The following is a 13,929-nucleotide window of genomic DNA, read 5'->3' as shown; positions in this document are numbered from 1 at the left end:
TATTCCAATAAGGAGATCAACCCCAATTCAGTGACGAGTGTAGGAGAGCTATTCAGGAGCAGCGCGAGACATGCCTAAGAAAGATGCCAAACTGGTGAAGGTAGAATGCAGGATTGTGTGCCAAGCAGTGTGCGATAGTGAAAAGCAATCCCACATTCAAGAGATCAGATCAAATCTGTGCAGTCACGCCACATCCAGCATTGGACAATTAAATAACTAACTGGAGGAGGAGGCTCCACAAGCATCCCTGTGCTCAATAAAGAGGCATCCAACACATCAGTGCAAAAGACAGGGCTGAAGTAACTGCAACTATCTTCAGCCAGAGGTGTACGTGATCTGACTTGCCCTCCTCCTGAGGACCTTCGCATCACAAATGCCAGTCTTAAGCCAATTCACTCCACATGAATTCAGTGAAACAAAGGCTATGGGTCTGACAATGTTCAGCCTGTAGCTCTGAATATTGGGCTCCAGAATTAGATGCACCACTAGCCAATGTATTCCAGTAGAGCTACAATACTGGCATCTACCTGACAATGTGGAAAATTGCCTAGTATGACTTGTCCACAAAAAGCAGAACAAATCCAATGAAGTCAATCCATCAATTTACTCTCAATTATCAACAAAATTCTGGAAGACTTCTTTGACATCAAGCAGCACTTTCTCAGCAATAAACTGCTCACCGATGCTCATTTTGGATTCCACCAGAACCCCTTGGATCCTGATCTCATTACGGCTTTGGTCCAAAATGGACAAAAGAGCTGAACTCCTGAGTTGAGGTGAGAGTGACTGCCCTTAATATCAAGGCAGCATTTGACCAAGTGTGGCATCAAGGAACCCGAGTAAGAATGGAGTCAGTGCGAATGAGAGAGAAAACTGTCCACTGCTTGGAGTCACAGCTGATACAAAGGAAGATCATTGTGGTTATTGAAGTTTAATCATCTCAGCTCAAGGACCACACTCAGGGTAGTGTCCAAGGCCCAACCATCTTCAGTTGCTTCACCAATGACATTCCTTCCATCATAAAAGACCGAATTGGGGATATTCACTGATGATGGCACAATGTTCAGCACCATTCGCACCTCCTCAAAAACTGAAGCAGTCATCTTCATATTCAGCAATATCTGGACATTATTCACACTTGGGCTGCTAAGCGGCAAGTAATATTCACACTACAGAAGTGCCAGGCAATGACCATCTCCAAAAGAGAATCTGAACCATCTCCCTTGACATTCAACATCATTAACAAAGCTGAAGTACCCAGAATCAGCATGCCGAGAGTTACCATTGACCAGAAACTGAACTGGACTAGCTGTGACTACAAGAGCAGGGCAGAGGCTGAGAATTTTACAGTGAGTAATCCACCACTCCCCAAAGTCAGTAAACCATCTAAAAGGCACATGTGAGGAGTGTGATGGAGTACTCCTACTTGCCTGGATGACTGCAGCGCCAAAAACACTCAGGAAGCTCGACACCATCCAGGATAAAACAAATCTGCTTGATTGACACCTTACTTATCACCCTAAACATTCACTCCCTTCACCCTGGAGCATAGTAGCTGCAGTGCCTCGACGAGATACACTACAGAAAGCTTTGTAACAATATCTTCCAGCTTTGTAACAATATCTTCCAAACCCTAGAATCACATCTTGATTTTTCCTCAAAAGTCCTCTGTCACCTTGTCCCCCTTTCAACATCTCAAGATTCTCCAACCCTCTTAACTCTCCTTTAAAATCTTCGTTCACTTATGCCCACCCAGGTTTTTCATTAAATTATCTTCACTGCTTGCCTCCCTCGGCGTCTGGACTAATAAAACATTTTATTAAGTAGCGATTTTATAAAGGAGCCAAAATGTAAAGAACACAATTTTTCCCAGCTGTACACTGCAAAAACCAATAGGTGATCTGATGCACCGGTTTCATAACACAGCCAGTGAGCACTTACCAAATAAAAGTCTGGGTACATAGAATAAACCTGTTGGACTTTAACGTGGTGTAGTTAAAACTCTTACTACATAGGAGATCTCAGCATTGTTGCTAGCCTTGCAAGAGGTGGGCAGAGGATGCATTCCTTATAAGGCCCACAGTCATCTTGGTGTAGTCATGGTGATGGCCTAAAGGAAAGAGTATTCTCTAAATCCTAATGATTTTTGTTCAGGGATTTTTCAGGAGAACCATTCAGAAAAACCTTCATCCGGCCTACAGTTGTAAATATGAGGGAAAATGCATCATCGACAAAGTAACAAGAAATCAATGTCAGGAATGCAGGTTCAAAAAGTGTATTGCTGTTGGCATGGCAACCGACTGTAAGTAACTTTCATATTGATGTTTTAGCTATTTTCTGTTTTACACTTTTAAAAATAACTTCTTTCACTTTCCCTTCGCACTAAGCTGATTGCCGTACGCCATTCCACAGATGTTTACAATAGCAATTCTCTCCTAAAGTGTAAAGCAAATGTTGGAAATGCTCAAGAGGCATAAATAGCATCCAAAACAGAAAAATAGGCAAATGTTTCAGGTGATGAGGAGATTCAGCTACTGTTCAATCTGCTGCGCTTTTGGTTTTTTTGCATTTTCTGGGTTTTTTATTTTAGACGTGCACCATTTGTGCTTTTCTTTAAACCTGCGAAATCTCAGTAGTTTATGAACGTTTGCAGATGTGAGTCAAAACAAATTCCTGAAATCACACCAGTGAGAATCTATTAAAATGGCATATTATTGTAATATGTTAATGTAGTAACAGGAGGGAGAATAATGATCACATAATGTAGAAGGAAGTGTGGTAATTTTGTTTTGTTGCTTCTTTGTGCTATTAGTGGTGTTGGATGATGGCAAACGGTTAGCGAAGCGTAAACTAATAGAAGAAAACAGGGAAAAGAGGCGTCGAGAGGAACTGACAAAGACACTTGTAAACAAACCTGAGCCGACAGAGGAGGAATGGGAACTTATCAGAACAGTAACAGAGGCCCACATGGGCACCAATGCTCAAGGAAATCATTGGAAACAGAAGCGAAAATTTCTGGTAAGTTTCTCAGCAGCAAATAAAAATTAAACAGAATTTGTTCATTCTGCGCATTCCCTGAAATAAGCAGTGTCCTTCACCTTCCTGTAGTTTGCAAACGTTTTTGGTGATATTCATCCTTCATGGTCACAGGTTTTGAGAAGCAAATAATTTCCACAGGTAGAAGCACAGTGGTTAGCACTGCTGCCTCACAGTGCCAAGGACCCTGGTTCGATTCCAGACTCGAGTGACTGTGTAGAGTTTGCACTTTCTCCCCATGTCTGCATGGGTTTCATCTGGGTGTTCCAGTTTCCTTCCACAGTCCAAAGATGTGCAGGTTATATGGATTGGCTCTGCTGAAAATTGCCCCTTAGTGTCCAAAGATGTATAGGTTAGGAGGATTAACCATGGTAAATGCGGGAGGGTTATGGGGATAGGGTGGGGAGTGGGCCTGGGTGGAATGTTCTTTCGGAGAGTCGGCACAGACTCGATGGGCTGTACAGGCTCCATCTGCACTGTAGGGATTCTGTGGTTCTACAGAGAAGCTGAAAATCTGAAATCTTTCTTCAGTACTAAAAGGCTTATAATACAGCTCAAATGAAAACGAGCGTTAATGTGTTTTTCTCATTCACACAGAGCATGAGTCAGAACCTTGAGGTGGGGAAGGTGAGGTCTGCAAGTTTTTCTCCAATACAGCAGGAAAACATAGAAATTATGGCTTATTAATATCAAGAAAGAGATGAGATCGGGTAACGTTTTACATGGGGACTTAGTCAGAATTATAATACATTGTTAGGATGTCTTATTGGAATGATTAATCAGTCTTTCCTTCCATTATCTAATTAATTATCAAACTATTATTTGCACCTCATCAGTAATCCCTTACTTAACATTGTGGTTGAGTTGTGGAAACAAATCAGGTTTCCCATTACAACCAATTTAAGAGCTCTAGTTAGGTTCTGTAGGATGTTTCTTGTCAGAGAAAAAAATTGAAACATTATGCGCTGTAGGTTGAAATGCAAAACATTCACAAATTTCTATGTTCATAAATAAAATAACTTTTAGAATTTTAAAATCGTGAAAGAAATACGCTAACTCTTTCACTTGGCTCCTGCTCCCTGGCTTCTCCCACGAGACACTTCCCTCTCCTTCTCCCTCCCACTCGCCACTCCTCCAGGTGTTTGATCCTCCTGCTTACCACCTCTCCTGCTTCCCTTCCCCAAACCCTTGCTGTGAGTGAGGGCTCTGGAAAGGGGCTGTGGGAAGGAGGAAGAAAGTGAGGGATTGCAAAGAACTGCCAGCAGGAGTGTTAGGGAGAGAAGCGGCTAGTTGGAGGGTTGGGAAGCAGTGGAGAATCCAGCAGCAGGAGAGGATACTCTAAAATGGTACCAATCAGATCACACTACACTACGTTGGCCTTGGTGCAAAACGACATTAAAGCAGAAATCCAGAGACTTAGTGTGCATGCCAGCTTCATTATGTCCGTGGCACTAAAGCGAAGCAACACTGAATGAAGCAGTTTAAAATGTAGACTTACTGTACTTGCCAACCGATGCCCTTAGGGGAAGAAATGGTGTCATGGTATTGTCACTGGACTAGTAATCCAGACACTCAGAGTAATCTCTGGGGACCCCGGTTCAAATCCCACTACAGCAGATGGTGAAATTTGAATTGAATAAAAATCTGGAAGTGAAGAAAGCCTGATAACCATGAAACCAATGTCGATTGTTGTACAAACCCATCTGGCTCTCCAATGTCGTTTCGGGAAGGAAATCTGCTGACCTGGCCTACATGTGACTCCAGACCCACAGCAATGTGGTTGTCTCTTAAATGCCCTCGCAAGGACAATTAGGGATCGGCAATAAGTGCTGGCCCAGCCAGCCACCCAGCAATATCCACATCCCATGAAAGAATTTTAAAAACACAGAATCTGCAGGTATATATGATCAACTGATCACATACAAATGTTCTTCATGCATTCTAAATTTCTCCAGTGAACTAACCACTGGATAAGATTCTTCTGGATCACATTTGAAAGTTGAAAGAGGCAATCTTACCGGCTGGTCACGCCAGTTGATCGAAGTGGCAAGCTGGTAAGATCGGGCAAGAGGCAAAAAAATTGGACTTACACCCAGTTTCCCACCTCTCGCAATGTTACTGGCCCCGTTCTGCCGGCGAAATTAGCCTCGTGTCTGGGAAAGGGGCGATCGGCGTTGGGGAGGCAGCAATGTCCGGGAGGGTGGAACGGCTGGGAGTGGGAGATCGGGGCACTTGTGCAATGGCACACCTGAAGCTCAACATCATGAATAAGCTCTGCCCACTCCCCCTGCTGGCGAGTATTACATTTTGCCTCATTTTTTTCCTGAGGGCCGAACGATTGCGCCTTAGATCATGCCCACATATAGCTATAAAAGAAAGCGATCAGTATTTACGATTCCTTCTGAGATTCTCTCCCGTTTTCATGCATGTTCGGCACTTAGAATTTTTTGGAGAAGACTGCCCACGTAATGTCTGAATTCTTGGCAGACCTATCATTACCTCAGCACCATTTGACCTTGTATATGAACTCTTGAAATCATACTGCAGAATTGCTTTTTTAGGTGATATTTAGGTTTCTCTATATTCAACAGGTGAGCGAGCCACCAAATTTCCTCAAGAATCACTCGTGTCTCATTATCCTCTCCTATTCCCCTTTACCTCCATCTTCTCAGTTCAGTGGCACAATCTCCTCCATCTCTTCTCCCTGGCCCCTCTCAGTTCAATAAGAAGTCTCACAACACCAAGTTAAAGTCCAACAGGTTTATTCAAGTCGTGGGGGTTCTTATCGCTGAGCAGAAACAGATAGCCAAGTTCCGCACACATGAGGACGGCCTCAACCGGGATCTTGGGTTTATGTCACACTATCTGTAACCCCCACAACTTGCTTGGGCTTGCAAAATCTCACTAACTGTCCTGGCTGGAGACAATACATATCTCTTTAACATGTGCTTAATCCTCTCTCCACTCACATTGTCTGTACCTTTAAGACCTGATTACCTGTAAAGACTCGCATTCCAACCATTATTTTGTAAATTGAGTTTGTGTCTTTATATGCCCTGTTTGTGAACAGAACTCCCACTCAACTGATGAAGGAGCAGCGCTCTGAAAGCTTGTGGCTTGTGCTACCAAATAAACCTGTCAGACTTTAACCTGGTGTTGTGAGACTTCTTACTGTGCTTACCCCAGTCCAACGCCGGCATCTCCACACCGTGTCAGTTCCCACAGACCTTCCAGCTCCCTGATATTCTTTGACCATAACTCCTTCGTGACTTTGTTGCTTTATTCCAGGATTGGACATGATGCTGTATTAACCTATGACAGATCCAGAAATTTGCCACATGCCAATGCCCGGTCCTGAAATATAGCAGCAGATTCGACTGCGATTGGATTGTTTATTATGAGTGAATGAGCCACAAGTGACTTTTTTTAGCCGGATCCTGGTTGGCAGGCTCAGCAGCTACAGAATGGACAGATTTCAATGCACCTGGAAACCCCAGTAGATGAGGTTGATTTGTTAAAAATGGCCTGGTTTTATCAGCCTAATGGACTTTCCCTTTTTCCAAAATTTCCAACATTTTGACTCAAAGCCCTTTGAATAAATGACACCAACATCCTTGAAATCAAGGAATAGCATTGAAAGAAATAAGGGATGAAACGATTTTTTAAAAAGCAGCTGATGTTGCATTGAGGATGTGGCAAGCTTCATGTTGAATGCATGACCGGTATTACTACTTATTGTTGTAACAAAATAGTGATATTGAGAGTGGAAGAGCACAAATAATTTCACGAAGCAATAATTTCACATATCATTTTGTTCATTCTCTAGCCTGAAGATATCGGGCAAGCACCAATAATAAATGCATCTGAAGGGAGCAAAGTAGACCTGGAAGCGTTCAGTGAGTTTACAAAAATTATCACACCTGCAATTACAAGGGTCGTAGATTTTGCCAAAAAGCTACCAATGTTCTGTGAGGTAGGATTTTTATTTCTCTATTTCTTGTATTTCTTTAATGGAATATTTGAATCGCAGCTTCCCATTGTCGTCCAGCTGGGTGGGTTTCACTCACCTAGTTCCATTCTTATCTACCTAACTGTAAGCAGAGAATTACCTCTAATGACTTCTCTTCCCACTCCTGCATCATTATCTCTTCTGTCCCGCAAGCAGCTATTGGTGTCCCCTCCTATTTTTCAGCTATACTGCCCCTCAATAACATCCTCCAAAACATGTCAACTTCCACATGTATAATACCAACACCCAGCTCTACTTTATCACCACCGCGCTGAATCCTGCCACTCTTATTAAATTGTTCAACATCCCAGTATTGGATAAGCAGAAATTTCCTTCAACTAAAGAGTTGGAAAACTGAAACCATTGTCTTCTGTCCACACCACAAATTCCACCAGCTTGTCACTGTCTCCCTAGCAGCTGTCTGAGGCTGAACCAGACTGTTACAACCTTAATGTTATATCTGACTGTGAGCTTACAACGTCATGTCTACATTATCACTAAGACTATCTATTTCCCCTACCATTAGATTGCCCAACTTCTCTGCTGCCCCAAACTCATTTGCCATTTGTTATTTTGCCTTTGTTATGTTTAGACTTGATTATCCCAATGCATTCATTGCTGACCTACCAATCTTTGCCCTCTGTAATCTTGACATAATTCAAAACTCTGCTATTCATCCTAACCTGCTCCAAATTCTGTTCCCCCTGAATCCCAGTGCTTGTTGACCTAATCTGGTTAAGCAATACCTCTGATTTTAAACTTCACACTCTCCAGTGCCTCGCCTCGTCTCTATCTCTGTAATCTCCTCCAGCCTCTCATCCTTCAAATACCTGCACTCTGCTAATTCAGGCCTTTAGTATTCCCTGATTTTAATCTTTCCGTCATTGGTAGCTGTGCCTTCAGCTGCCAAGGTCTTAGGCTCTGGAATTCCTTCTCTAATCCTCTCTGCCTCTCAACCCTGCTTTCCTCCACTAAGGCACCCCTTAAGTCCTATCCCTTTGACCCAGCATTTGGCCATCTGCCTAATGTCCAGACATCCTGTTTTGTACCAGACGGTCGAGTTTCATTTGGCCTTATTGCAGTACCTGAGTCCCTTCGGTCCAGTATATTGAAGCTCAAGCTGTTTGCAAAGCAGCCCAGACTGAGTGAAGATCTGTTCATTCACAGGCACTCACTGACCATCTGAATCCAGGTCATTCAAAAATGAATTATATCAAAATCCACCCATCACAGACTGGGCAATTCCAAACAGTCACTTTTCCAACCTGATTGGTTAAATATTGTTCATAATTATTCCCGGATTGGTGAGTATGCCCACCAAAAAAGGTCCTGTCAGACTTGCCCTGTGTCCTTATGATGCCGCCCTCATTTTACATGATGTTGTCCTATCAGTCCTATTGACTCGCACCAATGTCAGTTATTTGAAATCATTTCTGGGTCGGTAATGTTGTAGGTAAAAAATACCTCTGAGACTAGTCTGAGTCAAAATACAGTCAGGCTTTATTCTCAAAAGCTTTTGGGAGAGATCTGGCAACCTTAACAGCGATTCACCAGACTTCTCACTGAACACAAGAAGTGTGGACATTTATACATTATGGCTCCCAGCACCAGTCATCACACAAACACTGGTCTGGTCATGAATTAAAGTCCAATTGACAGTCCTTGATCACGAAGCACGATGCATCTGACCATAAACCAGAGTGTATCTGGCATTCTCAGGTCACGAAGCACCAGTCTCTGACAGCTGTAGTCACGATGCAGTCCTGCTCTTCCGCGGCTTTCCCTTTGAAGTTACCGGCGCAATTGCAGCTGTCCCAGCGGGGAGTCTTCCTGTCAAACGGCCGTATCGCATTCTATCATCTGTAGCTGCTTCTTCCGTTTACATTTAACACACAAGCCTGTAGAAAAGCTAAGACTTGCAAGTCTGCAAACAACAGTCTGTCTTTATAAGAATAAAAGTAAACCATGAATAAATAACTTATATTGATGCCAGGAGCAGTATAAACAAGGGGAGATGAGCCATAATGAAGGGTTATGTTTGTGATACATTCTAGGTACAAAATCCAACCCTTTAGGTACAAAATACATTGAGTACAAAAAACATTAACCCTCTCCCTTCTTCAGTAATATGCTTCCTTTAAACTTGAGCTATATATGCCAAAAACAACTGGTATTTGTACAGTATCATTAACACAGGAAAATATTCCAAGGCACTTCTCACTTAAGCCGAAGAAGGAGATATTAGGACAGGTGACTAAAAGCTCAGTCAAGAAGGTACATTTTAAACAACAAAAAGAGGAAGAATATTTTCAATTATTTTGTGACTTTTCAATGTGACTGATCTCTTGAATGTGAACTGAACAGGTATTTTGTATTATTCTTCACTACAGAAGATACAAGTAACATTCCAGAAACAATTATAAATCAGGAAATGGAAGGGAGGGAGGAACTCAGGAAAATTACAATCACCAGAGAAATGGTACTGAGTAAATGTTTGGACAAGTACCTCTCAACCCTTCTTTCCCCCTTTAAGGCACTTCTAATGGACTTCACCCTAGGATCTTAAAAGAAGTGACTAGTGAGATAGTTGATGCATTGGTTTTAATTTTCCAAAACTTGCTACATTCTGGGAAGGTCCCATTAGATTGGAAGAACAAATTTAACTCCATTATTAAAAAAGGGTGGGAAACAAAGTGGAAAACTGCAGGCCGGTTAACTTAACTTCTGTCATAGAGAAAATATTAGGAGCTGTATTATTAAAAAGCAGGGCATGTGGATAGGTTCAAGGTCATTAGGTCAAGTCAACATGGTTTTGTGAAAGGGAAATCATGTTTAAGCAACTTATTGGAGTTCTATTGGGAAGTAACATGTACTGTGGATAAAGGGGAACCAGTGGATGTTAGTGTATTTGTATTTCCAGAAGGCATTAGATAAAGTGCTACACCAAAGGTTATTGCATGAAACTAAAGCTCTTGGTATGCGGACAACATATTGGCCTGGGTAGAAGATTGGCTTGATAACAGAAAGTGGAGAGTAGACATAAATGGGTCTTTTTCAGATTGGCAAGATGTAACAAATGGTGAGCCATAGGGATCAGTGTGCTGGAATCTCAACTGTTTACAATTTCTATAAATGACTTGGATGAAGGGATGGTTGCTAAATTTGCTAATGACACAAAGATGGGTTGGCAAGTAAGTTGTAGAGAAGGCATAACGAGGCTACAAAAAGATATAGATAGGTTAAGTGACTGGGCAAAGAGCCTGCAAATGGAGTATAATGGAATGTAAAATTGTCCATTTTCGCAGGAGGAATAAGAGAGAAGCATATGATTTAAGTGATGAGAAGTTGCAGAGTTCTGAGATACAGAGGGATCTGGGTGTCTTAATGCATGAATTGCAAAAGGCTAGAATGTAGGTGCAGCAAGTAATTACGAAAGCTAATAGAATGTCATAATTTATTGCAAGGGGAATGGAATACAAAAGTAGGGGGGTTATGCTTCAATTATTCGGCGGCACGGTAGCACAGTGTTTGGCACTGCTGCTTCACAGCTCCAGGGACCTGGGTTCGATTCCGGCTTGGGTCACTGTCTGTGTGGAGTTTGCACATTCTCCTCGTGTCTGCGTGGGTTTCCTCCGGGTGCTCCGGTTTCCTCCCACAGTCCAAAGATGTGCGGGTTAGGTTGATTGGCCGTGCTAAAATTACCCCTTAGTGTCCTGAGATGCGCAGATTAGAGGGATTAGTGGGTAAATATGTAGGAATATGGGGGTAGGGCCTGGGTGGGATTGTGGTCGGTACAGACTCGATGGGCCCAAATGGCCTCTTTTTGCACTGTAGGGTTTCTATGATTCTATGATTCGGAACACTGCTGAGACTATGTTTTGAATACTGTGTACAGTATTGGTCACTTTATTTAAGGAAGGATGTAAATGTTTCGGAAGCAGTTCATACTGCAGTGTATTTTTTAAGGTTCACTTTAGAAATCCTCAATGTTCCTTTAATTTTAAACTTGACATGAAGTAACATGAATAGAGGTGAAAAAAGTAATTTACCCAAGTTTTACTGATACCATGGCAAGTGAAAAAATAACAATGCAATGGTTTGTAAAGTTATGAGTGGCATCATGATTAGACCCTAGAATTTACATGACTATTTAATTAGACTCTACACAATTCATTTTAAGGAAAGCCATCCAACACTTCAAACAACTGCCTACTTTCTTCTGACCAGATCAGTACCTGGAATAGGTGGGTCATCTTCTGAGGAATTGTGGACAGGCTAGGCTTTATACACTGGAGTTTAGAAGGGCAAGATTGAAACATGTAAGATCCTGAGGGGTCTTGACAGGGAGGATGTGGAGAGGATGTTTCCTCATATGGGAAAATCTAGAACTAGAAGGTCACTGTTTAAAAATAAGGGGCCACTCATTTAAAATGGAGCTGAGGCGAAGTGTACTCTCTGAGGGTTTCTTCCTGAAAAGGCAATGGAAGTAGAGTCTTTGAATATTTTTAAGGCAGAGGTGCCTAGATTTTTGGTCAGTGAGGCAGTAATAGGTTATCGGTGGCAGGCAGGATGCAGATTTCAGGTTACTATCAGATCAGCCATGATCTTATTAAATGGAGGAGCAGGTTCAGGGACCGAGTGGCCTACTCCTGCTACTTATTTATACGTTTGTAAGATGTCGAAGTCCTGATGATATTTCAATCTGCTTAATTTCCCTCTTCATCATGTAATAGTGGAAAGTTCACACTAAGTTATTGGAGTGGGCCCCATCATCTCACCAAAGTCAGCACTAGGATGTCCAGATTATATTTTGGATGGGCTTCATTTGAATGTTGTTGACACCAAATGATTTTTCAATATACTGGGTGGCTGCAGGAGGGACAGGAATCGCCAGGCTCCCACACTGAACCTACAATTGGTTCAGGGTTGTGAGGGAAGAGTAGTTGTTTCCAAAGAGGATGAAGCATGGACTGCAGTATTTTTGTAGAGTCAGCAAGAGCATTTTAAGGCCTTTTCATTACTGATCAATGCCTGGTACAAATGGGCAGAACATGCAAGGCTCAAGGTTCAAACTCCACTCCCACCTTTTACATAAAAATTAGAAGCAGAATCCTACAATGCCAGCAGCACCCTGCTGGTAACATGGGCATGCTGGTTGCCCATTTGCAGGCCCACCTGAGAGTTGCATCAGATAAATCTTGGGCTTCAATGGATTGTAATTAATAACTTCAGTTTAAGAACTTAAGAGAAATAAATAGACGCATGTTTGGTGTTGTATGCAATAATGTTGCTGTGAAGGAAGGCAGTGATGAGCAAATGGATCACTGAAAAAATTCAACTTTAAAAACAAGAACAACCATGCAAGTCCCAAACTGCTGTCGTTGCAGATACATAAGCAATTTTATATTTTAAGGGGGAGGAAGGAATGAGTACTCTTTTTTTGTTTCAGTGTTGTCTCTAGTTGACTCAGGAAGTAGTAATGAGGAAAAAGCTTCATTGCTTCCATAAGGAGAAGTATGAGGTTTGCCAGTGCCCTGGAAGCAGCAAGGAGTTTCACATGAGCGGCCTAATAACTAAAATTCAGAATTTATTTGAAGGCTGTGCACTCACTGAACCAGTTGTTAACAACAGCTAAACCTAATGCAATTTTTTTTATTAAAAATAAGCTTGTAACAAGGTTTCTTCCCCTCTTACATTGGAATGACATTGAGCCAAAGAATAGAACCGTGGAAAGAACCCTTATTCCGGCTTGATCAAATGTTTTTGTTCTGGGACCTGCTTCAGGGAGATAAATCTTTTGCTTTTGCTGTGAGGAACAGCGCTTGAAGTGCTATTTGTTTTTAACTTGCTGTATGTAGATGTTGGAGTTGAAGCTGCAGCCCTACGATCTGCTGACTTCCAACAGAAGTACAGCACTTTGAGCACACTCAGCCAGATGAGAATAAATATAACAAAATTTCATCGGGGTGGCACGGTGGTGCAGTGGTTAGCACTGCTGCCTCACAGCGCCAGGGACCTGGGTTCAATTCCCGGCTTGGGTCACTGTCTGTATGGAGTTTGCATGTTGTCCCCCCGTCTGCGTGGGTTTCCTCCAGGTGCTCCGGTTTCCTCCCACAATCCAAAGATGTGTGGGTTAGGTGCACTGGCCATGCTCAAGTGTCCCTCAGTGTACCTGAACAGGCGCCGGAGTGTGGCGACTCGGGGATTTTCACAGTAACTTCACTGCAGTGTTAATGTAAGTCTACTTGTTACAATGATAAATAAACTTAAATAAAACACATGTATTGACTGATATTATTTGTAATCTGTGAAATATAATCTGGATCTTTCTAATCATGCGATTTCAGAACTTTATCTATTGTTGTGATCCCACACCATTTCTTTTTCCCTAGTAAATTCTACAAATGTCTGATTGGGCTTTTTCCTGGTGATCCTGAACTTCATTTGGTAAGCTTCAGGGTCAAGCTCATAAGCATTGAGTATTGCCCTTTTAAACTGCTTCATAGTCTGCAGATTGCTCGTCTGACAGGCTAGTGTCCACATTTATAGCTGTACCTGTCAGGGCACTTTGGAACGTTAGGATCCAAGCACTTCTTGGCCACTTCAAATTCACAGCTATCTTTACAAATGAGGTGAAGTACCTTTCAACTCCATCCTCGGTAAACCCAGGTGCTAAATGCACATTTTAGTTGAATCAAAACCCTGAGTGGAATCAGAATCATCTCCTCCTCTCTCTCTCTCTCTCTCTCTCCCCCCTCCAGCTCCCCCCCCCCCCCTCCCCCCCCTCCCCCCCCCTCCCCCCCCCCTCTCCCCTCCCCCCCCCCTCCCCCCCCCCCCCCCCCCCCCCCCCTCCTCGCACCATCACCACCACCCCGGAGATACCC

At 42.6% G+C, this 13,929-nt stretch overlaps 1 protein-coding gene across 7 annotated transcripts in view; it reads left to right on the top strand.

Annotated features, from left to right (window-relative positions):
- The window catches only part of thrb (thyroid hormone receptor beta), a 221,069-nt gene that overhangs the window by 184,079 nt on the left and 23,061 nt on the right, over positions 1 to 13,929 (top strand). For 6 of the 7 annotated variants that reach the window (XR_013500555.1, XM_078239210.1, XM_078239218.1 and 3 more), the window contains 3 exons: positions 2,155 to 2,302; positions 2,813 to 3,018; positions 6,863 to 7,009. Coding sequence is in view for 6 of the 7 variants with exons in the window: in XM_078239210.1 (XP_078095336.1) it covers positions 2,155 to 2,302; positions 2,813 to 3,018; positions 6,863 to 7,009 (501 nt within the window). In the remaining variant the exon portion in view is untranslated. The remainder of the gene's footprint in view (positions 1 to 2,154; positions 2,303 to 2,812; positions 3,019 to 6,862; positions 7,010 to 13,929) is intronic. The other variant, XM_078239245.1, reaches the window with a different exon arrangement.

Source organism: Mustelus asterias, chromosome 2, assembly GCF_964213995.1.
Source record: "Mustelus asterias chromosome 2, sMusAst1.hap1.1, whole genome shotgun sequence".
In the NCBI taxonomy this organism is placed as follows: domain Eukaryota; kingdom Metazoa; phylum Chordata; class Chondrichthyes; order Carcharhiniformes; family Triakidae; genus Mustelus; species Mustelus asterias.
This window is presented reverse-complemented; position numbering and strand designations above follow the sequence as displayed.